The sequence below is a fragment of the Pelodiscus sinensis genome, chromosome 3 (genome assembly GCF_052426305.1).
Source record: "Pelodiscus sinensis isolate ZL-2025 chromosome 3, ASM5242630v1, whole genome shotgun sequence".
Classification (NCBI taxonomy): Eukaryota; Metazoa; Chordata; order Testudines; family Trionychidae; genus Pelodiscus; species Pelodiscus sinensis.
This window is the reverse complement of record NC_143054.1, coordinates 46,028,231-46,055,255: the sequence shown is the minus strand read 5'-3', so window position 1 is coordinate 46,055,255 and position 27,025 is coordinate 46,028,231. Positions and strand designations below refer to the sequence as shown.

At 41.1% G+C, this 27,025-nt stretch overlaps 1 protein-coding gene across 25 annotated transcripts in view; it reads left to right on the top strand.

Annotated features, from left to right (window-relative positions):
* The window catches only part of DST (dystonin), a 466,993-nt gene that overhangs the window by 196,950 nt on the left and 243,018 nt on the right, over positions 1–27,025 (top strand). For 13 of the 25 annotated variants that reach the window (XM_075923660.2, XM_075923659.2, XM_075923640.2 and 10 more), the window contains 4 exons: positions 3,068–3,157; positions 3,674–3,709; positions 6,398–6,475; positions 10,630–10,722. In XM_075923660.2, coding sequence (XP_075779775.2) covers positions 3,068–3,157; positions 3,674–3,709; positions 6,398–6,475; positions 10,630–10,722 — 297 coding nt within the window. Of the gene's footprint in view, positions 1–3,067; positions 3,158–3,673; positions 3,710–6,397; positions 6,476–10,629; positions 10,723–24,724; positions 25,839–27,025 lie in introns of those variants that run through there. The other 12 variants (XM_006110983.5, XM_025182427.3, XM_075923642.2 and 9 more) reach the window with 2 other exon arrangements.

The window sequence follows — 27,025 nt, the reverse complement described above, 5'->3', positions numbered from 1 at the left end:
CGAATTAGCTTAGTTCGAATTAACTAATTCGAATTAAGTTAGTTTGAATTAGTGCTGTAGTGTAGACATACCCTAATAGAATAGTTGATGCAATTTGCATAGAGTATTCCATTAATCAATAAGGGCGCCTCCGCCTTTGAAATGTAGTAACAGCCCCAGAGCTAAAACATTGCGCGGGGGGGGGGGGGGGGGAAGGGCGGGAAATAGCACAAGTAGTCCCCTGCTAGCACCATGCTCCCTGTGGCATTTCAAAGCGACAGTGCTGCATGGAGCCTGGAGTCAGATTCCCCAGCTGACCCCGGGTTCCATGCAGCGCTACCACTTTGAAACACCGTGGGGAGCCTCGCATCAGGCTCCACTTGGTGTTTCAAAGCAGCAGTGCCACATGGAGCTTAGGGTCAGCAGGGAAGTCTCCAGCTGACCTCAGACTCCACACGGAGCTGTTGCTTTGAAATGCTACATGCGGGGGACAGCTGGGGACTCCTCCCCCTCCCTTGCTGCCTCTTTCTGATAGAGGCAGCAAGGGGGATGGGAAGCAACTAGTCGACTAGTGTGTTGACTATATCTGATAAGCATTTGTTTATCGGATAGTTGACTAGTCATTCACATCCCTAATTCAAAGTGGTGCCTTGTGTTGATAGACTTACCTATGGATAGTGTTTTGGCATATTAAACACAAGGTCTTGCATATATAATGTATCATAATAAAAAAAATCCTCTGTCCAGTTTAGGTTAAATCCTCAGTTTTTACTGTCAAATTTGCAGTGTTTACTCCCACTCACATCCATTTTTTGCTCCATTTCCATCGCCAATGAAAAATTGGGTGGCATCCTCACTCAGTCATTGCCAATGCTGTCGTGAGAACTTACAGTCCATTAAGATACTACTAAGGAAATCATAGGGAAATGATATGCAGAAGATCACTGTTTGTGAATTTAATTATAAACATTTTTAAGGTGAGCTGGTGGGCCACATTTGGCCTATGGCCACCTATTGAGTGTCGCTGCTCTAGAGTCTCAACTTAAATAAAATGAAAGTCTTTAGGTGCACAGTTGTGAAAATAAAGAAACCCTTCAAAATATGAAGGAACTGTGACTAATGCAGAGACATCTGAGTTTTCAGAGAGTCTGTAACTATAATTCTGATGTATGAACTGCCCTATTCAGTTCAGTGGTGCTAAATCAGAGGCCAGTTTTCATATTTTAAATGTCAACATTGTAATTCTTTCACTGCTCATCAATGCGTGTAAGAATGCAAAGGAATTATAATATCATGAAGGTGTACCTCAGAGTTTCCCAAAGTATATAATACATGAGGAGGATGAGCAAAGGCTTACCTGGGTGCAGAGGATTATAATTTGAAATGGGGTTGCAATAGACATCTGACTGGTTTCATTCGGGAGGGAGGGACCTTGTTAGAGGGACCTCAACTTAAAAAAATGGAGGAAACTCTCTCTCTCTCCCTCTGATGACATTAATGACATTTCTGGTACTTCCTGTTTCTGTTTGGATCAGATTATATCCTATGTATAGCTGTTTGGGTTTTTTCCACAGTAATTTGGTATTGCAAAATGTTTTCTTTTGGAATGTAATTTCCTTTTGCATTTGCAATACATGTAACTTGATCTTATGTTGAGATTCAAGTAGAATTATATTGTCTTTGCTGTGTGGGTGTGACACGTAAGTAGTTTGGAAAATGTCAGGAATAATTCATTATTGAAAATTTTTCCATATAGCTTGTTTCCATTAGTTTTCCATATAAACATAAATATGCTTCTGATGTTAGTTCCACTTCAGATGGTCGTCTTGTAAATTGCAGACGACATAAGCAAGATATCTTGTACTAAAATGCATTTATTTAAAATTAGCTACAAATATGTTAGTTAATTATTTGTTCAAAGCAAGGATATACAAATTTCTCCCATAGCTCAGATCTAGCAGAAGAGGAATTGGATTGATTCCTGATGCTGTTCTCACACGCACATATGTGCTGACAGTTAGAGATCATCTCATAGATCCTACATTGGCAGAATTTAGTGCCTGTGGCAGGGATAACTGCTTAAGAAGAGACTGCCTGCCCTTTTTTATGCCACAATCAGACAGTCCTCTGGAAGCTCAGAATGCTTTCTGTAAGACACAGATCACCAGACTGTGGAGCACACTCTCTAAGGGGGTGCTTAGGAACCTTTGGTGGCCGGTGGGGCCTGGCCAGCCCTTACAGTGGTGGGGAGAGAGCACCACTTAGCCACTTCTTGCCCCTTCTACTTCGGTTCCACCTGCAGCCACATCCCTGATCCCAGCCCCCACTGGCCCATCCCCAGTGTCAGTGTGGCTCTGCCCCGGCCATGCCCCAACCTTGAGTGCTGCCTGCTGCTCCATTCCAGTCAGCCAAGTGTGGGAGCAAGGCAGGGCTAGAGCCAGCCTTTACTTCAGCTCAGCTGTGGTCCTGCTCACACCCGTGGTTGCAGCTCAGGCCTTGCCATGCTCCTGGCCCCAGATTGCCTGCCAGCTACAGCACTAGTTCCAGCTCCCTTACCCTAATCCACATTTCTTCTCACTCCAGCTATGGCCCTGCTTCCAGCTCTGAAGGCGTGGGAGGGTTGCAGAGAGGGTAAGAGGATTGATCCTCAAAAGTTTGGAAATCACTGCTCTATGTTGTTTTAATGGGGACCCAAAATGAGAATGTAGATGAAAGACCCACAACCTCTGCTGTGACTGGCAGAGGTCACATTTAATAGGGTGTAGGATCTCTCTTGTGCCAAAAGAATCCAAAATCAGGTTAGGCAGGAATGTTGAAAGTGCTGTCAATTTGTTGCCTGTCTTTTGGCCTTTTGGCCTTTCTACTGTTCTTTTGATATTTAATACATAATACATTATTAAAATATAGAAAATACATAAGGGGGTTTAATGTAAGTTTATATTGAAGCTAATTTTGTTTTTATATTTTTCTTGGCATAGTGACTGCCCAATTCAAGAGTGGCATGCTGAAATATGTAAGAGTGTATACATTAGAGAAAATCAATATTCAATATCATTGTGAATTCTTTCTCCCTCCTCTGATTTGGCAGGTGCGCAAGCATGTGAATGACCTGTATGAAGACCTGAGGGATGGACATAACTTGATCTTCCTTTTAGAAGTCCTTTCTGGGGATACCTTGGTGAGCTTTTTTAATCACTGTGCAATCATTTTGGGCCATTATATACCCAATTATGCTGTTCTCTAACTCTTCAGATGTGGGCTGTAAGGAGTCTCTTTGATGATCCCACTATTGCAACTGTTGATCCCAAAGGCATATGTTGTATTTTTTTGGGTACATACCACACCATGAACAGTGTGGGAATATGAACTGTTTTTGTTAGTCGTCTTCTATGATCATGAGACTTCTCTTTCTTTTCATAGATTAATGCCCTAGTTCTTTCTCTCTTTCCTTTTTTCCCTGAGTGTTCTTTAGCAAATATTAAATAAATAATATTACTTCACATTAATAGCAAGGAAAAAATGTCCCTGATTTATCTAACACACTCCTCAGGTGTCATTTCCTTTCTTTGTAAGCATTACTTCCCTTGCTTGTTATTTGTTCTCTTCATTATGTTCTTCTGTTCATGCTTTTTTCTTCATTTGTGGTCTGTCTTGTGTCTTTGCTGTCCTATCTTCTATCTGTTATATTCATTAGCCAAGGGAGCGAGATTTTTTGAAGACCTTACGGTTGGTGAGTTCAACAGAAGCATGCGCGTTTGAACAGCATGAGGATGTGGAGGATGAGGATAAGGGGGTAGGTGTCGACCCCCATAACTATACTAACTTAGTATTTGAAGTATGGTATCTGCTAACTTAAAAGTAACCTGTTAGTTTGGTGTTCTGCAGTAGTTCAGTGGAAAGGATGGAAGAACTTACACTGATCAACCACGATATACGTAATCTGAGAGACTGATAAAATGGAGATATGACAAAGACGTGTTATTTTTCATTCAGTTTGTTTGCAAACAGTGAAATGCAAAGCTTGTTAAGATCTCCACTTATTTTCAATCACTACACTGCAGAAATATAACAGTGTGTAAGTGACAATCAAAATATTATGGAATAATGTTATTTTATATTAAATTACACTTCTTTTTATTTTCAGTCACTGTAATTTCTGTAGCAATTATGCAGATATATAAGCAAAGGGTGAAATCTTGGCTCCATTGAACTAAATGGTAAAACTCCCATATATAACATATGTACAACATAATATTATATGGAATTATATATATATGGAATTATGGAATTTAGACTAATTATGAAAATATACTATAGCAGTTTATCATCACATAGATGGTTGATCTGATTTAACTATAATTACTTTCAAAGTAGATAGTGAATAGTGTAGTTGTCACAGGTACGTGTAGAGCTTGAGCTAATAAATATATTGATTCTGTGTAGGGCTTATTTTATGGCAACAGATATGTTGAATTACCATTTTTTAAATTATGTCATCCAGAAGGGAAATATCTACTTAAAATCTAAAAGGCTGGGTATTGGCTGGATCTAAGGAAGTTTCATGCCTCTGTAGAAGCCACATTACTAGTGTTTGCTAAAGCAACTTTGTATGTTAGGTCCAGATTCTGTCCTTGGATTCACAACATGTCATGCTGCTGTTGTGATTTCATTGGAATGCGTGTGCTTTGATCCAAAGGCATACTGTCTCAAGACACTTGCACTTTAGCTGTATAATATTTCCCCTCTGTGATCTTATGTTATTTTTTGACAATCTGAACTTCAGCAAACACTCCTTGTTTGTAAAGTAAGGTGTCAATTTTATAATCCTTAGTTCCACTCCTGGAAGTTATTCTATAGTAAAGATTGAAGGGGTTGATCTAAATCTGTCAGTTGTTTTAAAACAGATTGAAATCTTATATGGTAATTTAAAATTCCATTTTTGTGTTTTAGCTTATGCTTCTTTTCCAATTGCATTTCATCATGTTTCCTCTTGGCAAACACTTGATATTCCTTAGGTGGGGCAAGGGGAGTTCAATTAAGGAAAATCTATGACTGTCTGACTATTTCACAGAGATTGTCTGAGGAAATACTCATATTCATTGCTGAGCTGGATGCGTAGTTTGTAGTATGCTTCAGCATATTACTGTGAAAGTTTGTGAAAAATCTGAAATAAGGAAGAAGGATCCTAATATTTGGATGTTAAGATGACGTAAATTTAACTACTTTCCTATTGTTGATCTCTGACAGCTAAGTAAAATATTCCTTTTGTGTGTAATTCTTCCTCTTGGTGATTTTACACTAACTGCATGCTGTTTTGCCATGTTTCCATTAACACACCATGCATAATTGTTTTAGAGTTTCTTTTTTGTTAATTTGGTTTTGCACTGGGATGAACGGGATCCTTCAACTTTTTTTATGCTTCACTTTCGTAAGTGTTCAAACAGTTCTGCTACAATGAAATTTTGCCTGAGGAAGGAGTATATAGTTAGGCATTGCGGGTATGTCTACACAGCAAGATTAGTCTGCGCCATGGCAGGCAATTATTTCGAAATAATGTCGAAATATTGTCAAGCTGTAGGACTTCTTACTCTGACTCCTGTAACCCTCATTGTACAAGGAGTAAGGAAAGTCGGAGGAAGAGTGCTCTATTTCGAAATAAGTGCTGTGTGGATGCTTCCAATTTTGAAATACACTATTTCAAAATAAGCTACACAATTAACGTAGATCAATTTGTGTAGCTTATTTCGAGTTAAGCCCTGCTGTGTAGATGCACCCTGTGTCTGCAATTACAGGGTTTCTGTTAGTAGGAAAGAGTTTATTTTCATTACATGTTTCTCAATATATATTTATTAATATTGAAATTGATGTGATTAAAACACAAACAAAATCTAAAACCACAACCCACCTACATATTAAGGTAAGTTTCTTAATACACTGTTATCAGAGTCATTAATTGGACAGCTCAGAGATACACTTGATTATTATTTGTGATTTGGTTTAACTGAAGTGTGGTAAAACTTTTGTTATGATGCAGCATCTAGGTATCCCCCACTATGGCTTCGATTTTGCAATCTGGTTCATATGGGTAGACCCCATGCCAATGGGGAGCCCTCTTGATATTAGTAGAACTTGTAATGGACACAGGCATCTATGGATCAAATTGCAGGATCAAGGCCTTTATTTCCCGTCTCCAATAGTTGTGCTAGTAAATTTCAACTGCAATGAAAATAGGTTTTATATAAATTCATATCTCAGTCGCTTTTCCCCAAAGTTACTAAGTTTCAATTAAACTTTTGTATTAGATGTCAAAACATTAGTATTTTTAAAGATTTAAAGTGTAAACTTTTAAATCATATGGTCTACGTTGGAGGAATTTTGGTCTTTTGAAAATCTCACAACTTTCATTTTCCAATTTTAGCCCCGAGAGAAAGGTCGGATGCGTTTTCACAGACTACAGAATGTACAAATTGCACTTGACTATTTGAAAAAACGCCAGGTATGGTCATACTTTAATAAATAAAACTTAAGGGAAAATTGTACATATGCAACTAATAGAATTTGATGAGGGAAGGATTTATTATGGTGTGTTAACTAGTGGTGGTGGTGGTGGTGATGATGATTAGGTGAGAGATGTATAACAATGGTGTAAAGCTACTCTTGTCTCTGCCTTGTTTTGGTGTTTCCCATAGTCATCCCCATCCCAGCGAAGTTCAAGGAGCCACAGGTATTGCCTTATCTAACATTCTGGTACCTGAGAATACCTGGAGCACAATGGCACTCTTGCCAATGCTCCCTTTTTGAAGGAATTTCCCCAACATGCATCCTGTGGTGCCTCCATGTCATGGTACTTTTGTGAGAATTCCCCAGTAATCACTTATGGCAGCTTTACAGCCCTTTGAAAACTATGGTATGCCATATCTTCAGTACTTTGTACAGATGTGGTCTCCTCACCTCAAAAAAGATATTTTGGCCTTGGAAAGGGTTCAGAAAAGGGCAATTACAATGATTAGGGGTTTGGAACAGGTCCCATGTGACGAGAGGCTAAAGAGACTGAGACTTTTCAGCTTAGAAAAGAGGAGACTGAGAGGGGATATGATAGAGGTCTATAAAAGCATGAGTGGTGTGGAGAGGGTGAGTAAAGAAAAGTTCTTCATTAGTTCCCATAATAGAAGGACTAGAGGACACCAAATGAAATGAATGGACAGCAGGTTTAAAACTAATAAGCGGAAGTTCTTCTTCACACAGCACATAGTCAACCTGTGGAACTCCTTGCCAGAGGAGGCTGTGAAGGCTAGAACTATAACTGAGTTTAAAGAGAAGTTAGATAAATTCTTGGAGGTTGGGTCCATGGAGTGCTATTAGCCAGGGGATAAGAATGGTGTCCCTGGCCTCTGTTTGTGGAAAGCTGGAGATGGATGGCACGAGACAAATCACTTGGTCATTGTCTTCGGTCCATCCCCTCCTGGGTTCCTGGTGGTGGCCGCTGTCGGCAGACAGGCTACTGGGCTAGATGGACTTTTGGTCTGACCCACTACGGCTATTCTTATGTTCTTATGGTCTAAGCTCAGGGTCAGGGGTCTCACTGGACCAACTTGATTTTCATGCAGACCTGCTCCTGAGTTCGCATGTGGGCTTTGGTGGCCAGGCTGGCAGCTATCCTGCCCTAGACGGCCACATTCCTGTGCCTAGTGCAGAGGTCGTGGATGTTGGAGGCCTCTCCCAAACCTCGATGAGGTCCACGATCTCCGCACTAGACCAGGCGGGCGCCCGCCTCTTGCAGCCCCGAGCAGGCTCCTGTGAGCTGCCAGCCTGGTCCGCGGAAGAGGCGGAGGGCTGAGTGGCAGCAGGTGGCTGGCTCATGCCATGCCAGGTGCAGGGTCTGCTGGCTGGGTGTTAGCAGGCTTGCTACTGGCACGAGCACTGTAGCCAGACCGTGCCTCTTTAAGGGCTCCGAGGCCGGGAGGGAGGCTGAAAAGTTTCCCTGGTTTGGCCCAGAGTGGCCACCAGGGCAAGCTGGGAAGGGCTAACCTCCAACTAGTTCGAATTAAGTGGCTACACAGCCCTTAATTCGAACTACTTAATTCGAACTAGGGGTTAGTTCTTGTAGAATGAAGTTTACCTAGTTCGAATTAAGCGCTCTGCTAGTTCGAATTAAATTCGAACTAGCGGTTTGTATGTTTAGCCACTATTAAAGTTAATTCGAACTAGCGGCTGTTAGTTCGAATTAACTTTGTAGTGTAGACATACCTTGGGTGACTCCCAGTTGAAGGACTATATTGTGATTTCGTTTAGTCAGACCCCAAACATCAGTAATTTTGAGGGCTAAATTTGGAAAGCAAAATGAGTAAAATAAAAGCTATATATGACCATAGTGTACATTTTTCTCAAACTTTAAAGCTTTAATAATGTACAGGTTGAAACTCTTTATTTCAACACTGTGACAAGGGCCTCTCTTACCCAGGCCGCTGCTTGGGCTGGCCTCTTGCCCCACCCCCAGGCCTGGGGCTTGTAGCTGGTTTCTGGCGTAGGGAGCCTAGCTACACTTCATAGGACTCCCTCTTCTGCTGTTTCTGTTATAAAGTTGTTAACGGTTTACTGACAAACTCTGGCTCTCCTCTACCTCTTCTTCTATCCTCTCACTCTCCCCTCCGCCTTCTAATTGTGGAGACTTTTCAAGGCTTTCAGCAAGCCAGCAGTGGAGTCAACTGGCCCCAGTCTGCCTGAGCCAGCTCCCTACCAGCTGCTTCTAATTGTCCTATGGCCCTTTGCTTCTATTTAGCAGGTCTTTTACCCTTTTTGGGCTGCCTTTTTTCCACTCTGCAGCAGCACCCTGGCCTGACCCTGCCACAGCACTCTCTCACTGGCAACCATCTGATTTTTGTTAGCCAGATGTCCACTGATCATGTGTGTGTAGCCAAGTTTCCCATGGTCCCATAAAATTTACAGCCACTAGTTCTGGCTCTCATTGTTCTGTCCTGTTGTTTAGCTCTAATTTACCCCTAAATGTCTTCTAAGAGTCTAGTAAGCAGTGGAAGTGTTGGTAATGCTGCTAAACACTATTGACCTCTCATGGTCTGGCAGATTCTCTGGTACAGCACTGGTCAGTTCCCAAGGGTGCCTGACTAGAGGTTCAACCTTTAGTAGGAGGAAAACAATGAAGACATCTCTTAATTTTTGTATAACTCTGGGATATATTGTCCTTTTTTTCCATGGGGAATGCCTACTCACCTTAATTATACCTATGTGGATGAATCAAGAAGAAAATATGCCCTGTACATAAGATGTTGATACAAGTGTGTATCCTAAAGAACAAACAGAAATAATCATTGATTAATAAGAGCATCACATGCATTTAATTTGTCATCTTTCAATTGCCAGATTTCATAGACACATTTGTGTGTGTGTGTGTGTGTGTGTGTGTGTGTGTGTGTGTGTGTGTGTGTGTGTGTGTAAATGGAATAATATATATGAAAATGATTGTAATAGGTTACCAGAAAGCATACATAACACAGTGAGGCTACGTCTACATTGGCATCCCTTTCCGGAAAAGGAGTGCTGATGAGACGAGTCGGAATAAGAAAGTAGGAATAAGAAATCCTCCGGAAAAGGGCTTATTTTTCGGAGAATCGCGTCTAGACTGGCGCTTTTCTCCGGCTTATCCCCAAACTGGAAAAAAGCGGCAGCCATGTAAATGCAAATGCCGCGGGGATATTTAAATCCCCCGCGGATTTGCAATTCCGACTCGTCTCATTAGCATCCCTTTTCCGGAAAGGGATGCCAATGTAGACGTAGCCTGAGAGATTATCAGAGTTGCAAATATGGCTGTCCATTGATTTTGAAACTTCAGTGATAATTTTAATTCTGTTCATTACTTAAGATGTGTGGAATAGTTGGAAGGTGTGCTTATTTCTGATTAATTATATTAGAAATGTAAACATTGAAAAATAATGTCATTGCTTTAGTTAGGGACGTTAAAATACATTTATTTTTGTAAATGTATAACTGCTAAAGTTTTTAGCAGTTACACTTACGCGAGGGGGAAGCTGGAGCTGGTACTTAAAAGCCGACTCCCCACGCACAGCGGCTCTTGCTTTCCCCCAGCTCTCCCTGCGTGAAAGAGGAGCTGTGAGGGTTGACCAATGAGCTCATCGGTTAACCGTGTATATGAGTACATGTTGACATCAGTAGCTTCATGGTGCCAGAGCGGCACTCTCTTTTGTGCAGGAGAGTGGGTGAAGGGGAAAGTGCCTAAGAACCAGTTGTAGCTCCCTCATGCTGATGGTTCTCCTGTACTGCTCTGGGCCCTGGGATGATTTCCTGCCCCCTTCTGATCTACTACATGCTTAATACAGTCTCTTTCTTACGTGCCCCTTACACTGGGATGGAGGACAGCTGGGCCAGGAAACTTTATGCTAGCTGAAAGTTTGTCCCCAATTAGGGTGGTTCTTAACTGGCCAGTTACAGCCGAAGCCAGGTCCTTTGCACTGCGCAGGGGAGAGAGATTTGAAATGTGGCCTAATATATTTGTAACTGAATATATTCAGAATGTTAGTAGTGTTTAGCTTAGAGTCAGTCCCAAGTTGTAGGATAGATGTTTTCAGAACCAATTTGTTTTGGCTTTTACCTATATTTTTCTTTCCACAATGGCAGGTGAAACTGGTAAATATTAGAAATGATGACATAACAGATGGAAATCCCAAGTTGACTTTGGGGTTAATATGGACCATAATTTTGCACTTTCAGGTAAGCCTTGTTTCTCTTCACAATATATAATCAATCAGATACCATGTTTTCTGGTAGATGATTATAATGAGTGCATGAATCAGTTGCAGTAGGCCTCTCTAGAAACTGTAACATGGCATCTCTCTTCTCCACTGTTTGAAAACTCTGATGACTGATATGGTCAAATATGCATACTGAATCATAAGCTAGTTAGTTTGACATCTCATTTCCTCTTTGTAGAGAGATCCCAAAAGGAGGCTATTTTATGCTTAATTTTATAAAACAAGCCTTTTTGTGCATTTCCTTCAATAATAATAAAAAGGTTTTTTTTTTCCTCTCATACAGACTTCTTCTGTTGAGCTATAAGATAGGAAAAATGCAATTATTTTAGCATTGTTTGGAGTTGCAGTTTTCTGCTGATTTTGAATTTAAATTTTTCTTGCAACATTTTTGAAGAATGCAAATCAATTAAATCATTTTATTTTGAAGGTAATACCTGTTTTGGTAGTACTGGATCACACTAAACGGCACTATAATTTTTACACGATTGGATTGTGTACAGCAGAATTGATTTTTATAGTATGCAGTATAAAATTGCATTTCAAAATTAGTGCTTGCCAGTAGTACTGGAGTTATATGATGTAATGCGGATGACTGTTAATCTTTATTTAGTGTGACTACTATTATATTGTCAGTGATTCAGTTTGGTGCAGGCATTTTACATGATCAGAAACCTACATATTCAAATAGATATGTGTTTACTTAGTATCATACTTGTTATTGTTTAGGATTTTTTGTTCAAAAACTATTATAAAAAAACTCTTGTAGTGTAATTTAGCTGTCTACAGGTAAATGCTATACAGGAATAGGAAGGGGCATAAATGTACAGGAAAAATGCTATGTTTTAAGTATATGTATTTCTGAAAATTGAAACGAGTAAGGGTAAAGTATACTTACGTTTACTGGCACTACTTATGTCATGTGCTAGTGATAGAAATGAAGCCGTGTTAGTCTGGTGTAGCTGAAACAAAATACAGGACTATGTAGCACTTTAAAGACTAACAAAATGGTTTATTAGATGATGAGCTTTCGTGGGCCAGACCCACTTCCTCAGATCAAATAGTGGAAGAAAATAGTCACAACCATATATACCAAAGGACACAATTAAAAAAAATGAACACATATGAAAAGGACAAATCACATTTCAGAACAGAAGGGGGATGCGGGGGAGGGGGGAAAGGAAGGAGGAAGGTGAATGCCTGTGAGTTAATGATATTAGAGGTGGGGAAGGGTAGATGTCTGTGAGTTAATGGTATTAGAGGTGATAATTGGGGAAGCTATCTTTGTAATGGGTAAGGTAGTTGGGGTCTTTGTTCAGCCCCCCACGGAGAGTGTCGAATTTTAGCATGAATGCCAGTTCAGAGGATTCCCTTTCAAGTGCAGATTTGAAAGTCTTCTGAAGTAGGATGCATGTGATTAGGTCATTGAGACAGTGTCCTTTCTGGTTGAAATGGCAAGAAACTGTTTTTTCTTTCTGATCCTGTCTAATGTCTGTTTTGTGGGCATTGATTATTTGGCAAAGTGTCTGAGACGTTTGTCCAATGTACACGCATGGCCCCACAGTATGCTAATATCTTTATGGCTGACCTAGAACAACGTTTCCTCAACTCCCGTCCCCTTTTACCTCTACTTACGCTACATCGATGACATCTTTCTGATCTGGATGCATGGTCAAGAAACACTGGAGACATTCCACAGAGATTTCAACAACCTACACCCCACAATTAACCACAGCCTGGACCATTCCACACGAGAGATCCATTTCCTAGACACCACAGTACAAATCAACAATGGAAAATTAGACACCACCCTCTACAGAAAACCCACTGACTCATACAGTTACCTACAGGCTTCCAGCTCCCATCCAGCACACACCATACGATCCATCATCTATAGCCAAGCCCTCCGATACAACCGCATCTGCTCTAATCCCACTGACAGAGACCAGAAACTTCAGGATCTCTACCAAGCATTTATAAACCTCAACTACCCACCCGGAGAAATAAAAAAGCAAATTGAAAGAGCCAAACGAATACCTAGAAACCATCTACTACAAGACAGACCCAAGAAAACCAACAATAGAACACCACTTGTCGTCACCTACAGCTCCCAACTTAAACCTGTCCAACACATTATCAATAAATTACAGCCTATACTGGAACAGGACACTAAACTCAAAGAAGCTCTGGGAGACAGACCCATAGTCTCTTATAGACAACCACCTAACCTCAAGATGATTCTTACCAACAACCACAGGACATACCACACTAATACCAACCCTGGTACTTTCCCTTGCAACAAACCCCGTTGCCAGCTTTGTCCACATATTCACTCTGCTGACTCCATTATTGGGGCTAACCAAGTGAGTTATCAGATCAAGAATACATATTCCTGCGCCTCCAGAAATATAATCTATGCTATCATGTGCTGAAAGTGTTCGTCTGCTATGTACATTGGACAAACGTCTCAGACACTTCGCCAAAGAATCAATGCTCACAAAACAGACATTAGACAGGATCACAAAGAAAAAACAGTTTCTTGCCATTTCAACCAGAAAGGACACTGTCTCAATGACCTAGTCACATGCATCCTACTTCAGAAGACTTTCAAATCTGCACTTGAAAGGGAATCCTCTGAACTGGCATTCATGCTAAAATTCGACACTCTCCGCGGGGGGCTGAACAAAGACCCCAACTACCTTACCCATTACAAAGATAGCTTCCCCAATTATCACCTCTAATACCATTAACTCACAGACATCTACCCTTCCCCACCTCTAATATCATTAACTCACAGGCATTCACCTTCCTCCTCCCCCCCCCCCCCCCGCATCCCCTTCTGTTCTGAAATGTGATTTGTCCTTTTCATATGTGTTCATTTTTTTAAATTGTATCCTTTGGTATATATGGTTTTGACTATTTTCTTCCACTATTTGATCTGAGGAAGTGGGTCTGGCCCACGAAAGCTCATCATCTAATAAACCATCTTGTTAGTCTTTAAAGTGCTACATAGTCCTGTATTTTATGTCATGTGCTATGATCTTTCAGAGTTGGCCTGTTGGCTATCTTGTTATTGTGAGGTTCTGAGGAAAGGTTTAGGGGCATGTGCATTGCTGATGACGAGAGTAAAACCTTCAAATAACTGTTCCTATCTATAAAGAATAATTTTATAGAATATGTGACTACTTTGACATGGCACTTACCATTATTTCTATGAGCTGGCTAACTGCCCAAGACTTCAATAGGAAACTTCTTGAGTTGCAGCTGAAGATCTAATCCAGAGTCTCATTTAATATTTTCACTGTAACAAAATGAATCTCAGAGATGCACTATCTGTGATCTAATGCGTGAGACTTGAACAAAAGGAGAGTTTTAAAAATAACTATTAAACCACTCTAGGAAATATGAAATAACTAAACATTAGAAATACAAATTGTATTTCTGTGTCTTTGCTATTGAATGGGTGCACTCACAGGATGAAATTCCACCAATTTTTAATTGGGTGTAATTGAAACCCTTTGCTCTAATTTAGATTATTTACACATTGGAGCCAGATCCACTGATCAGTTGCCTGCATACAACTTCTTTTGGAATCCATGGCAGCTTGTGTAGATTATGGCTATAAATAGATCCAAAGGAAAGTGAATGTGAGGGAATCTGACTTTACACACTTTACATATTATTTTTGAATTTGACCTTGTGTTTTTTAAGTACATTAGGTGGTGATGCAGGCTGAAATTTTGGCGCGAAGATATTGCACTGTGCTGTGCTATTTATATTTGTTCTAATTACATTGCAAGCAGGAAGATTTGATTTTTGGCTGTGGTTAATGACCTGAGTTGTTTGCCAGAGTCATGGTGTTTGTTTGGGGGTTAATGATATTTCATCAAAAGAGAAAATGGTTCTAAGAGCTATAATGTTAGAGGATGGCACCATGTGTAAACATACAGTGTACATTTGAGGCTCTGTTCTCTCCTGCATGTGAATTAGGCTTGTTCATTAGGAGATGAAATGGCTATGGTGCGCTGAGTCAGCACCAGCTCGCTCCCAGATCCACATAATTCTTCTCTATAATAGATCACTGCCTTCTTCATCCTGTTCAAATGAGGAGATTGCAAGCATATTCTGTGGGATAGAGCCCCTATTAATGGTACATTCCAGGGGGTGAAAATGGTAGCATCTTGATTTAATTAATTTCTTCTGCATGTTTTGCTGGGCGTTGATGTTGCAAGTTATTCTCCCCTTTTGGTGTGGAAAATACATAAGACAAATATTTTTCCAAGATACAGCCTTAGTTTTATTTGTGCCTTTTACATTTTTTGGGGGGGGGGGGGAGGGAGGAGGTGGAAACAGCTTATGGCTAATTTTTAAATTCAAATACATAATTTAATGTGGACTATTCTGTGTGGTATTGTCTCAAACACTTTTAGTCAAACTAATAATATGCAGAATTATATACTGTGTGTACAGTGTGCAAGGTTAATTGTAAAGACTGTGCCAGAAGCTTCTTTCGCATCTATATAGCTCTGCTGAAAATGGCATTGCAAAGATATAAAGGTGGAATTTTGTCCTATAAAAATTGGTATAAAGTTCGCAAAATATCATCTGAATAAAAAATAGGGATGCCAGATGGTTTAAAAAAAGATACTGAACAGTGCTCCCCCCCCCCCCCACCGGGAAAAATTCTGAGGAAAAAAAAAGGGGGGGGGGGGAGACACGAAACTTACTAAGCAAAGAAAAAAAAGTGCGCCTTTAAATGGCCCCATGTTCCTCACTCCCCTGCCAGATACCCCGCCAGGCTTCTGTCCGAGGGAAAAAGGAAATACCGGACATTTCACATGTCTGGTATTTTCTGGGTTTTTTTACTGGATGGGGGACCCAAATAATGGACAATGCAGGCGAAAACCGGATACCTGGCAACCCTAATAAAAAATGAACTTTTATTTCCAAAGGCCTGCATTTAAAAATACTCACAGCTGACCTGCACTCAACTTAATTACAGCTGATTTCAGACAGAAGGAAAATAACTTTCAGATTAAAAAGGCACCAAAGCTGTTAAACTTCAAGGCTGCATCTAGATTCGCATGATTTTCCGGAAATGCTTTTAACTTTTTGCGGAAAAGTGTCCGTGCCAATCTAGACGCGCTTTTCCGCAAAAAAGCCCCAATCGCCATTTTCGCGATCGGGGCTTTTTTGCACAAAACAAATCTGAGCTGTCTACACTGGCCCTTTTGCGCAAAAGCTTTGCGCAAAAGGGACTTTTGCCTGAACAGGAGTGTGACGGTGCGTTGGGGGTCCCCCGTCTCCTGCACCCCAAAATGGCACAAACAGACTGCACCAGCCGGTGGAATAGAGGAAGTTTATTGCCTCTCCAGGTTACAGCACAGCACAGATGTAGTCTGGTCACAGAGCTGGGCTAGGATGCCTCAGGCCCCCTTGAGATGGGGGAGACTGGGCCCCTAAACTCCAGCCCCTTTCCCTAGGCTTTCTCCTCCATGCTCCCAGCCAGCAACCAACTAACTCTCTTCCAGCCCTGCCCCCAGCCAGGGCAGCATTCCACCTTCCTTTGTTCCTCTCCATGGGGGGTGTCTGGCCATACTGGTTTGCATAGTGACTCATCCTGTTTTGCTGGGTCGTGGTACCCACGGCAGCCAGTGGGGGTTACCCCAGAGCCAGCAGCATAGAAACCAGCCAGGTACCCCCACTACGTCACAAGGAGCAGAACAGTATTTCCACAAGAAACACTGATTTCTTACATGAGATCGTCAGTGCTTTTGCGGAAATTCAAGTGGCAAGTGTAGACAGCTGGCAAGTTTTTCCGGAAAAGCGGCCGATTTTCCAGAAAAACTGGCCAGTCTAGACACAGCCCAAGAGTTCCAGGCACTCCCAAACTATCACTTACCAGATTTTATCTCTAGCTTCCCATTGTCAGACTCCTTTACAATATGTGAGACATATCCTTAACCCTTGTTCCAGCAGCTCATGTTCCATCCAGTCCTGCTCACCCTGGATGATAGAATGCAGAAAAAAGCATCGTTCTCTCAGATGCAGTATGAGATGGCATCATCTCTTTCCTTTATTCAGCAAGCATGTGTTTTTGCTATTGGTGTTCTTGCCTGATAGGGTATGTCTACACCGCAGCTCAGAGTGTGCTTCCCAGCATGGGTAGACATAACATACAGATGCTAACTCTGCTTGAGCTAGCATGCTAAAAATAGCAAAGTATTAGGGAGCAGCCCAGGAATGATAGGAAGGATGGTGCAATGATTTTCACAGTGGGGCATGTTTACCCGTTGGGATACACAAGCTGTCATCAGGAGATAAGTGAGAAAAATTTTGTAATGGTGGACAACATACTTTATTTGTAAGACTTGGCAATATAATCGTAGATCTAATCTTTTCTATCCATATGAAGATTTTTTTCCACCACATGCAGAATCAGGTTTTTTATGTGCAAATGTGCCATTACCAGTAGAATCAAAATCCTAGCTCTGACCACTCCCACCTGCCACACTGCTCCCAGGGAGCCAGCTGCTACCCAGCACTGCTGCTTCTGATACAGCAGTAGCAGCATGTGATGTCAGGTGGCTCCCTGGAAGCCGATGCACGCAGGGAGTTGGCTTTTAAGCTGGTTCCCCATGCATATCAGCTCAGGCCTGCTACCCCACACTGCTGCCTCTGTATCAGAGACAGCAGCACGGGGCAGCAGGTGGCTCTCGGGAGCTGGATCAGGTGCCAAAAGCCATATAGCTTTTTGGGTAACCGATAAGCATGAGCTTATTGGTTGCCTGTTTAAACGACAACACCCTTTCATCCCTGCTCCTGAGTAGCCACACAAGTGCTTCGCTTACAGGACCACTGATTATGACCCCACTCAGATCAAGCTACACAATTGACTATATTATTTGGAAAGGGGTATGCAGCATAAAAAAACTGACAGCCTCTATTTGAGATAGTATCAGACTGAGATGCAGAAGAACCCTCTTTTTGTTCTGTGTTTCTACAGCACCTAAGAGCTAGGGTAAAACAGCTAACATTACAAATAAGTAATGAGAGACCTGTGTTCAATCCCCAGCTACTCTGGCTTTAGCTTCCCACCTCACATACAATTTACTGTGTGAGAGGCTCTGTAGTCCTTGCAGTGAAAGACATATGAGCACCTAAATAGATGGACACATATGAAGGCTGCCCAACAACTGTGGCCCTATCCCATTTTCTTTTTCAAGTTACTAAAGGTTCACAGTGCGACATTTTGATGCCCAGCATCCATGTGGGTTCTTCTGCTTAGATTGTTTGGCTGGTGGCAGTCATCTAAGAAGAGGTGCTACCTGCTTTTCTGCCCTTATTGCTTGCTGGCTTTGAACTCACTCAACGCATTGGGATCCCCATCTGAAGGATTCATGTTTAATCTGCTCCTGATTTAAAACCAGTGAAAGGTCAAGGACTGATCTTTTCAAAGATTTAAAGATGGAGTTAATGCAGTCAGTGTCCTAATCCTGTAATAGGGGATGCATTAAGTAATGTGGCAAAACTGTCCTTCATAAGACACCTTTAAAGGAGACACTCCCCCTCTTTTAACTACTCCCCCCAGAAGAACTCCTAATTGCCTCCCTCCAGCAATTTGCCAGATTTGCTAAATCTTAGCTACAAAAACTGGGCAGAATTTTCTGCGGTTGTGGTCGCTTTTTTACTTTCCAAGACGTTATCTCACTGGATACTTTTCCCTCTCCTGGGTGGTCTGTTGCTGAAGTCTGTGAGCTGTTGTACCTGCAAGCTTAACAACATTTTCTGATTTTGAGGCAGTAAATTGCACGAATAAGCTGATGCAGTTGTGGAAATGAGCATCTTTTTATGTTGGAAAGTAGTCCCCTTTATGGACTTGAAATGTGGAGAAATTGGAAAGGGTACAGAGAAGAGCGACAAGAATGATTAAAGGTCTAGAGAACATGACCTATGAAGCCAGGCTTCATGAACTGAGCTTGTTTAGTTTGGATAAAAGAAGATTAAGGGGGGACATGATAGCGGTTTTCAAATATCTAAAAGGGTGTCACAAGGAGGAAGGAGAAAATTTGTTCCTCTTGGTTTCTGAGGACAGGACAAGGAGTAATGGGCTTAAAGTGCAGCAAAGGAGGTTTAGATTGGACATTAGGAAAAAATTCCTAACTGTCAGGGTGGTCAAATATTGGAATAAATTGCCAAGGGAGGTGGTGGAATCTCCCTCTCTGGAGATATTTAAGAACAGGTTAGATAGACATCTGTCAAGGATGGTGTAGATGGAGCTTGGTCCTGCCTTGAGGGCGGGGGGCTGGACTCGATGACCTCTCGAGGTCCCTTCCAGTCCTATGATTCTATGATTCTAACATTGTAACTCGATGTATAAAAACAGGGTGAGCACAGTGCTGCATACTAATAACCCACATGACTTTCTGAAGGTGATGTCACCACAAGAAGTAACACAGCAATTCAAAGTCAATAAAAGAATAAAAGTTAGGCCATCAGTCACATAAAGATTTTCTTGGTTATAGTAACAAGAGTCTGTTTATATACTGGTAAATAGATGAATGCCATGAGTTAAGTAATCACCTTCTATGGCCATTTGATACCTTAATCTTAACCTCTTGTTTGCACATAAGCCTTCCTCACAGAAAGCTCATCACCTAATAAACCATCTTGTTAGTCTTTAAAGTGCTACATAGTTCTGTCTTTTGTTTCAGTTTCAAATCAAATTATAGTCAAGTTCAGTATTAATAGTTTAAAGATTTTATCTTATCATTTCTTCACCTAGGTATAGTTTTCACCTGTTGATGTGTGCTTCTGTTTCAGATAAACTGTCTGTAGTCTCTCTTTAATACTCTGTGCAAATTCATTCCTAACTCCAGGGCTGGTCTACACTGGCCACATAACCCGTAATAGCTATGGAAATGAGAGAAGTCAGAATAGGGAAATGCGCGGGGGAATTAAATATCCCCTGCGGGATTTAAATAAACATGGCCGCCGCTTTTTTCCGGCTTGGGGAAAAGCCGGAAAAGAGCGTCCAGACTGGCGCGATCCTCCGGAATAAAGCCCTATTCCGGAGGATCTCTTATTCCTACTTGCAAGTTGTTAATAGGGCTTTATTCCGGAGGATCGCGCCAGTCTGGGCACTCTTTTCCGGCTTTTCCCCAAGCCAGAAAAAAATGGCGGCCATGTTTATTTAAATCCCGTGGGGGATAGTTAAATCCCCCGCGCATTTCCCTATTCTGACTTCTCTCATTTCCATAGCTATTACGGGTTATGTGGCCAGTGTAGACACAGCCCAGGGGATTTGAATTTGGTCCTTTGGTTTCTATCTAACAGCATACAGCCATGGGTGGCCATTTGGGTATCTAGGTATTTATACTTGGTGATGGTGTTAGGCTTCACTTTGGGTGTGGTCACTTCCCCGGTTTTGATTTGAACTTCAGTGGTAGCTTCCTATCATACTTTAGGATAATTATCTGTCTGGTTTAAAGGGAAACCTCAGTTTCCCATTTCTGATTCTCCAATATAACTGCACATTCTCTGATAACTTTAAGGGTTGCTTGCTGAGACTTGCATCACTGGTTAACCTTGTGTTACGTTGTTTCAGTGTTTATCACTTTATCTTTGACCCTTACACTTTTATTTATTCTGTGTTAAGATAGGATGTCATGAATGCACATTTTTGAAAGCTCTTATTACCTGTAATGGCCAATTGTAAATTCTCTTTGGCCTTGACTGTTTACTGGGTCTTTGAAAATAGAGAACTTAGTAAGAGAGTGCTCTCAGTATTACTCTTTTTAGTTCATGTAGAACAAAGAATAATAGAGAGTGTTGTAAATGGAAAGGTTATGGCCTTGTCTCACAGTCAAAAATAGCTTGTAAGCATTGTTAGCTCAGTTATAAAATGAGTGTGGAACACAAATTTCTTGCCTATACTTTAATACATTCAGCAGATATTAATAATCACTTCACTTGTCTTTGCTAACATTTGTTAACATTAGCAGGACTTGACAGTAGCCAGAAGCAATGAATTTCTTAGCCCTATTTGTTTTCAAACTTTGATCTACTCCTAGGGAGTACAAGAGGATCACCTCTTCTGTTTTTATACTGATATTAAGAAAGTGTGTGTGTCTGATCAGGCCAAATATTAATTCTTGAGGTCAAAGGGACTCCCCCTGATTATGGCAGAGTAAAAACAAAATGAGGCCCAGTTTTATAATTGGAACAAACAAAACCCCCTAGTGGCCAGCATTTTTAAAAGTGACCATTGATTGTGGTTGCCTTAATTTTTGGATTTCCACCTTAAACAGGTTCACATTTCAGAAATTGCTGAATACCTAACTTCTGAAAATCAAGTCACACAAAATCATTGGTCAGTTTTGGAAGTATTGACCAGTATGTCCACTGGGTGGGGGATTGTGATGCCAGCAAAATCCATTATATACTTTTTTCTGTCCTACTATTTCAGCATAGATCTGATTCTACCTTTTCTAGACATCCAGAATGCCCATTGCAGTTGGTGTTTTGGATGCCCAAGCAATGCATGAGAGCTTTTTGTTTATAAGAAGATGACACTCCCAGTGATTATTCAACAGATTTTTAAAATATACAATATACATTTTACTAAATTACACTGTGTTGAAATTTGAGAACCAGTTACATAGTTTAATATAATCATTGTTAAGAAAGCATATTTACAGTTTGATTTAAACTATTACCTGCAATGCAAAATTTTAACTTGAAATATTTCTGGGAATATTCTTAGCTCTTGTTATATCCTTGGAGAGAAAGGAAGACTGTTGTCATCTCTGTAGTATGCTACAGTTAGTTTAATATCTTGGGACTTGGCAATAGTTAAATGCTCATGGGCATTGTTTTAACATTATTTTCCAATGAACAGCATTTCCATTAAAACAACATTTTTTTCAAGAAGAATGTAAAATGTAACATCTTTATATGTTAGTGCAGTGCGTGTGGTTGCCCTGCTTAAACAGATGTATAACTGGATGTGCTCCACCCCATCTTTAGATTTATCAGGAACCTCTCAAACTCTGCCTGTTGCGTGGCCACATCATATGATGTATTTACTTCATCACTCCCACCATCTACTCCTGGGAGGAATTCTGCACAGAAAAATTACAAAATTCTGTGCCTTTTCATCCAAAATCCTGCAGAATATTTTATTTATGAACATAACGCAATATAATCACACCAGTTTCACATTATGTTGGTAATTTATTTAAATTACCATGAAGGAAAAAATAATGTCAACATTTTGTAGGGAAATCAAAGGTAAGTTACAAATACTTGGAAACAAGAAGACCCCCTATTCATTTAAATTGTTTTATTTTTATTTTGGGGTTTTGTGTTCTGTAAAATAGAGTATCACTTTAAATTGCTCGGACTTTCACACAAGGAAGTCATGCAGTTTTTCTAATCATTGTCCTGCATTTTTTTTAAATGGGTAAGTAAAATAGATCCTGAGCTGTAATCTAAGCCCATTGCATGAGAAAGCTTCAAAGGGCCCACAAACACCTTCAATAACAACAGCAACAAAAGGGACAGAGTGAGTCTTTCTCACTGATTTGCATGTAGGCAGTCCCACTCCCTTAAAGTCTCTATGGGTGCACTCATGCAGCCCAGCCTGCCTGTCCCCTCCCCAGGTGATCTACTCTACTACCAGCTGCTCCTAGGCAGCAGACTGTTCCCCACAGATTTCTGTGCTCCTCCATTTTTATGTGGAGCAGCCAAGAAATCTGTGAAAAGTGTAAATTGCGTGCCCCACGAGTATTTTATTACAACATGACATACAAAATAGGAGACCTGATTTTTACAGGGGAACAATGGGATAGCAGTAGTGGGAGAGATGGAAGCAATATAAAGGAGGTTTTAAAGTGTAGTGTCAGGGAAGCAATCACAGTAAAGTAGGACACATGCTAGGGTATGGGAAGCTGACTGTGTGGATTTATGTTGGGATGGGAAATAATTTTTTATGGGGGTCACGCCAAGAATTAGTAAGTGGTCACGGGCTGCTCTCTTCTGTGATATTAATGGAAGGGGTGTGGGTCTGGGATGGAGGTTGGGTGCAAAAGGGAGCATATGCTTATTGGATAGTCAACTAGCGACTCGACTAGTCGCTTTCTTCCCCCCCTTCTGTCCCCCCGCTGCCTCTATCAGAGAGAGGCAGCAATGGGGAGGAGAGGGGTGAGCTGGTGCAAAGTGCACACTGGGAGCAAGGGGCCAGCGGGGACTCAAGCAGTCCCCCACCCTGCGAGGAGATGGGATGCCAGGTGTAGGCTCCAGCTGGGAGGCACTTACTGTAGGCAGGTCCCGGTAAGCAGCCCAGCAGGACCCTTGGGCAGGCTCCCTGCCAGCTGTAGCCCCACATGCCGCTCAAAGCGGCTGGCTTCTGGAGCCAGTGTATGTGTCTGCATGGTGTGCTTCTGGGAGAACAGAGGGCATCTGGTCTCTGCATGCTGCACATGCTGGCAAGCACAGGCCCTGCAGCTCCCATTGTGCTGGGGATGACGGCAGCACACGGGAACCCTTCTCCTCTTAAGTGGCCCCAGAACTGGCCACTTTGAGAGGCAAGTTGGCAGTCAGGGAGCCTGCCCAAGGGTCCAATTGGGCTGCAGCAGGATGAATCCAAATATTTAGCAGGCCAGAGCTGACCATATATTGCCCACCTCTGACTTATGTGGTAGTGGTAGCAACATGGACAGGCCAAATTTGGAGTACTACTTGCACTGCATACACATTCAATTTCACTGACTTAACTGGCATTCATAGTTTGCAGAAATCCAGATAGAATGCCTGTTTTAGTAAACATTAACAGGGTCACTAGACCAAGCCCTGAAAATGCAGATGTTCTTAGAATGTAAGAACTTGGTACATGACAAGTCTTAAACCTGTTTCCATTACATTTCTGCCTAGATGTTTGTTATATAGCTGTAAATATAGAGGCTTTTATCAGAGCTATTCTGAACAAGTACACACTCAGGGTATGTCTACACTACCCCGCTAGTTCGAACTAGCGGGGTAATGTAGGCATACCGCACTTGCAAATGAAGCCCGGGATTTGAATTTCCCGGGCTTCATTTGCATAAGCGGGGAGCCGCCATTTTTAAAACCCCGCTGGTTCGAACCCCGTGCAGCGCGGCTACACGGGGCTCGAACTAGGTAGTTCGGACTAGGCTTCCTATTCCGAACTACCTAGTTCGAGCCCCGTGTAGCCGCGCTGCACGGGGTTCGAACCAGCGGGGTTTTAAAAATGGCGGCTCCCCGCTTATGCAAATGAAGCCCGGGAAATTCAAATCCCGGGCTTAATTTGCAAGTGCGGTATGCCTACATTACCCTCCTAGTTCGAACTAGGAGGGTAGTGTAGACATATCCTCACAGAGTAGGGGGAGGGTAAGAGAACTGAAAAACCAGAGGAGATTATAAGACTATACTTTGTTCAAGTTAACCTCTGTTTTCCAACAATTTAATTGATATTTTTCTAAGGAGATTAGCCTTTTAAACTTTTGTTTCTTGTTTAGCTGTTTGCTATTACAAAACCTTGGTTAAATTCCAATACCTAATGCATAATGATGCTGATCTGAGCAATCTGTCATACCTGTACTGTAATAATGAAATTTGGGACTATTTATTTCTGATTTTTCAGTGATTCTTTCCTATCACCTGCTTGAAAAAAACCCACAAATACAAATCTGCATCACAATGCACCCTCTGTTAATTAATCTCAATACAGATTTACCATTGTGTCTGAGGTAGAAGAAATATTCAGGATTTTAAGTATGCATGACACATTACTAACTAAATCCCTCCCAGTATTTACTTTGTTTGTTTTGCATTTGCGGTGTGGGCTAATAGTTTCAAAGGTTGCTGTGCATTTTTCAAGTTTATCTTTGAATTTACAAAATGAAACTGGAAGTTAAAATGTGTGTAAGACTTTTCCATTGCCCGTAAGTGCTATGTCATCCCTGTGGAAGGCCATCGGCATTGCAGTTTAATGCTGAGGAAATGATGTTTGTTTAAGAGGATTGGTGTCCAGAAATAAGACACAGTGTCTAATCAGACACAGGGCTTGCCTGGGCAAAATGCCATGACATTTATTGCGTGTGCATTTCTCGTAAGCAAAATGGCCACTTACTGAGAAGGATTGAAGTGAAGTCTGGAAGAAATTAGGGTACAAACTGGAATTCCTGACATCCGGAGAAAGATTAAAGTATATGTAAATATACTGAAATACCGGACCCTGTGTGGCTGTGATTTCCTGTGAGCCAAATGGGGAATGTCTGTGGATGTGTAAGGGCTGAAAAAGAAGAACAGTGTTTAGATCCTGCCAGAGCTCCTTTGAGTCCCGCTAAACATTCCCCTGGAAGAAAATATTTCAGAAGGAAAACGAGAAAGAAGTCAACTCAGGAGGGAACAGAGTCAGAACAGATTAAAAACAATGAAGAAAAAATCCAGAATGAAACATGGATTTCAAAAGACACAGAGATTCTTTCTTGGGGGATGGCACTGGGCAATTCCTTTAAGAAGAGGATGCCAATGGACAGTAATGTTCTGCCTGTGAGTACAGAAGTTTCAATCGATCTTGCTAAAGCAGAAGCTTTGCCAAATGAGGCAAGGATTTATTCTTTCAGTAGGAACAGCTCTGCTGAAAACCAGAGATTTACAAAGTCTGATGAAGCAGATACATGGCTAAATGAACAAGATGAGAAGAGATTACTAAAAGGCTGTATATACAAGAAGAAATATTTGCATGATGACAACACAAGAGAATTAATATTCCAGAAGAAAGTTGGTGTTTTTCATTTTGGAAAAGCAGCTAGCTTGAACTCTATTAACCGCCTTTTAGGCAGACAGTGTGAAGAAATTGGGTTAAGTGAAGTTTCTTTCAGAGTTTCTGGAGATATCCCTGCAGGGAAAAAACATGAAAAGTTGCGCCAGATTCTATCTGAAACTAAAATTAATCCGAAGATTGAACAAAAAAGATCTCTTTCTTTTGATTCTGGCTTTCCTCAAATGCCAAAGGAAGTGACATTTTATAGCATTCCATCAGAAAGGAATAAGGTAAATACCTTCTAGCATTACAACATTAAAAGCTTAGCTTAGTAAAAAATAGTTAATGTCTTTATTTAGCTACTATGAAATCTTCCTATCCTCTCTATGTAGCCCTATTATATTCAGTCACCCTACTTATAATCATAGCACAGTACACAGTACTTGATCTTTTATCCATTCACTTAAATAATATTATTCCAGTTTTCTGTCTATAGTCTAATTTCAGATGTTTCCTAAGTTTGATTTTTGAGTGAAAAATCAAGTAGATTTTAGTATCCATAGTAAATTTTCCTTTCAGTTCTTGAGAAATGGTAAGTTTATGTGTTACATTAAGGATTGTATCAGATAGAAGCATGTATAACAGATTTCATTTACTGTCTTTTGAAAGCCTCTTATTATATTGCTTTAAATAGAAAAGGTGAGTGCAGATTGCATTAACACATTGCATTTATAAATAAGGAGGTAGAGACAGGGGGCACTCTTTAGCATACAGATCGTAATATAAAATAGTCTGTTAGTGGAAATAGGACAAGCCAGATTAGTATCAGAAATTAAACATATTTCAGTATACAACATAGTAATTGTGCATTGTGCAAATCTCTCCAGCCCTTTACTATCCTCTGTAGCAGATTTTACATGCATAGAAGAACTTAGTGTGCCACTCCCGCAAGGAATAAGTATTAACCTATAAGACGGGATCTTGCGGAAAATAAGCCCTTTTCCGCAAGATCCCTTATTCCTACTTACAAGTAGGAATAAGGGATCTTGCGGAAAAGGGCTTATTTTCCGCAAGATCCCGTCTAGACCGGCGCTTTTCTCCGGCAAAACCCCGATCCGGAAAAAAGTGGCAGCCATGTTCATGCAAATGCTGCGGGGGATATTTAAATCCCCCGCGGCATTTGCAATTCCGAAGTGTCTCATTAGCATCCCTTTTATGGAAAAGGGTGCCAGTGTAGACACAGCCTGGGAGAATAACTCCCTTTCCCCCCCGTTAGAACAGAATTGGGTTATTTGGGGCTGTGAGCATTATGATAGGCTAGGAAGGAGTTTCAACTCCCTTCCATATTGGCCTGGGCAATGTGCAGTTTTCCATCTTCCTTTCAGAAGCCCAGGGATCTGGTAGGTAGGTTAGGTTGTAAAAGTCATTGTTGTTGCAATTTGCCAAGTGCCCCGTACATTTACTTATTTGACAGGGA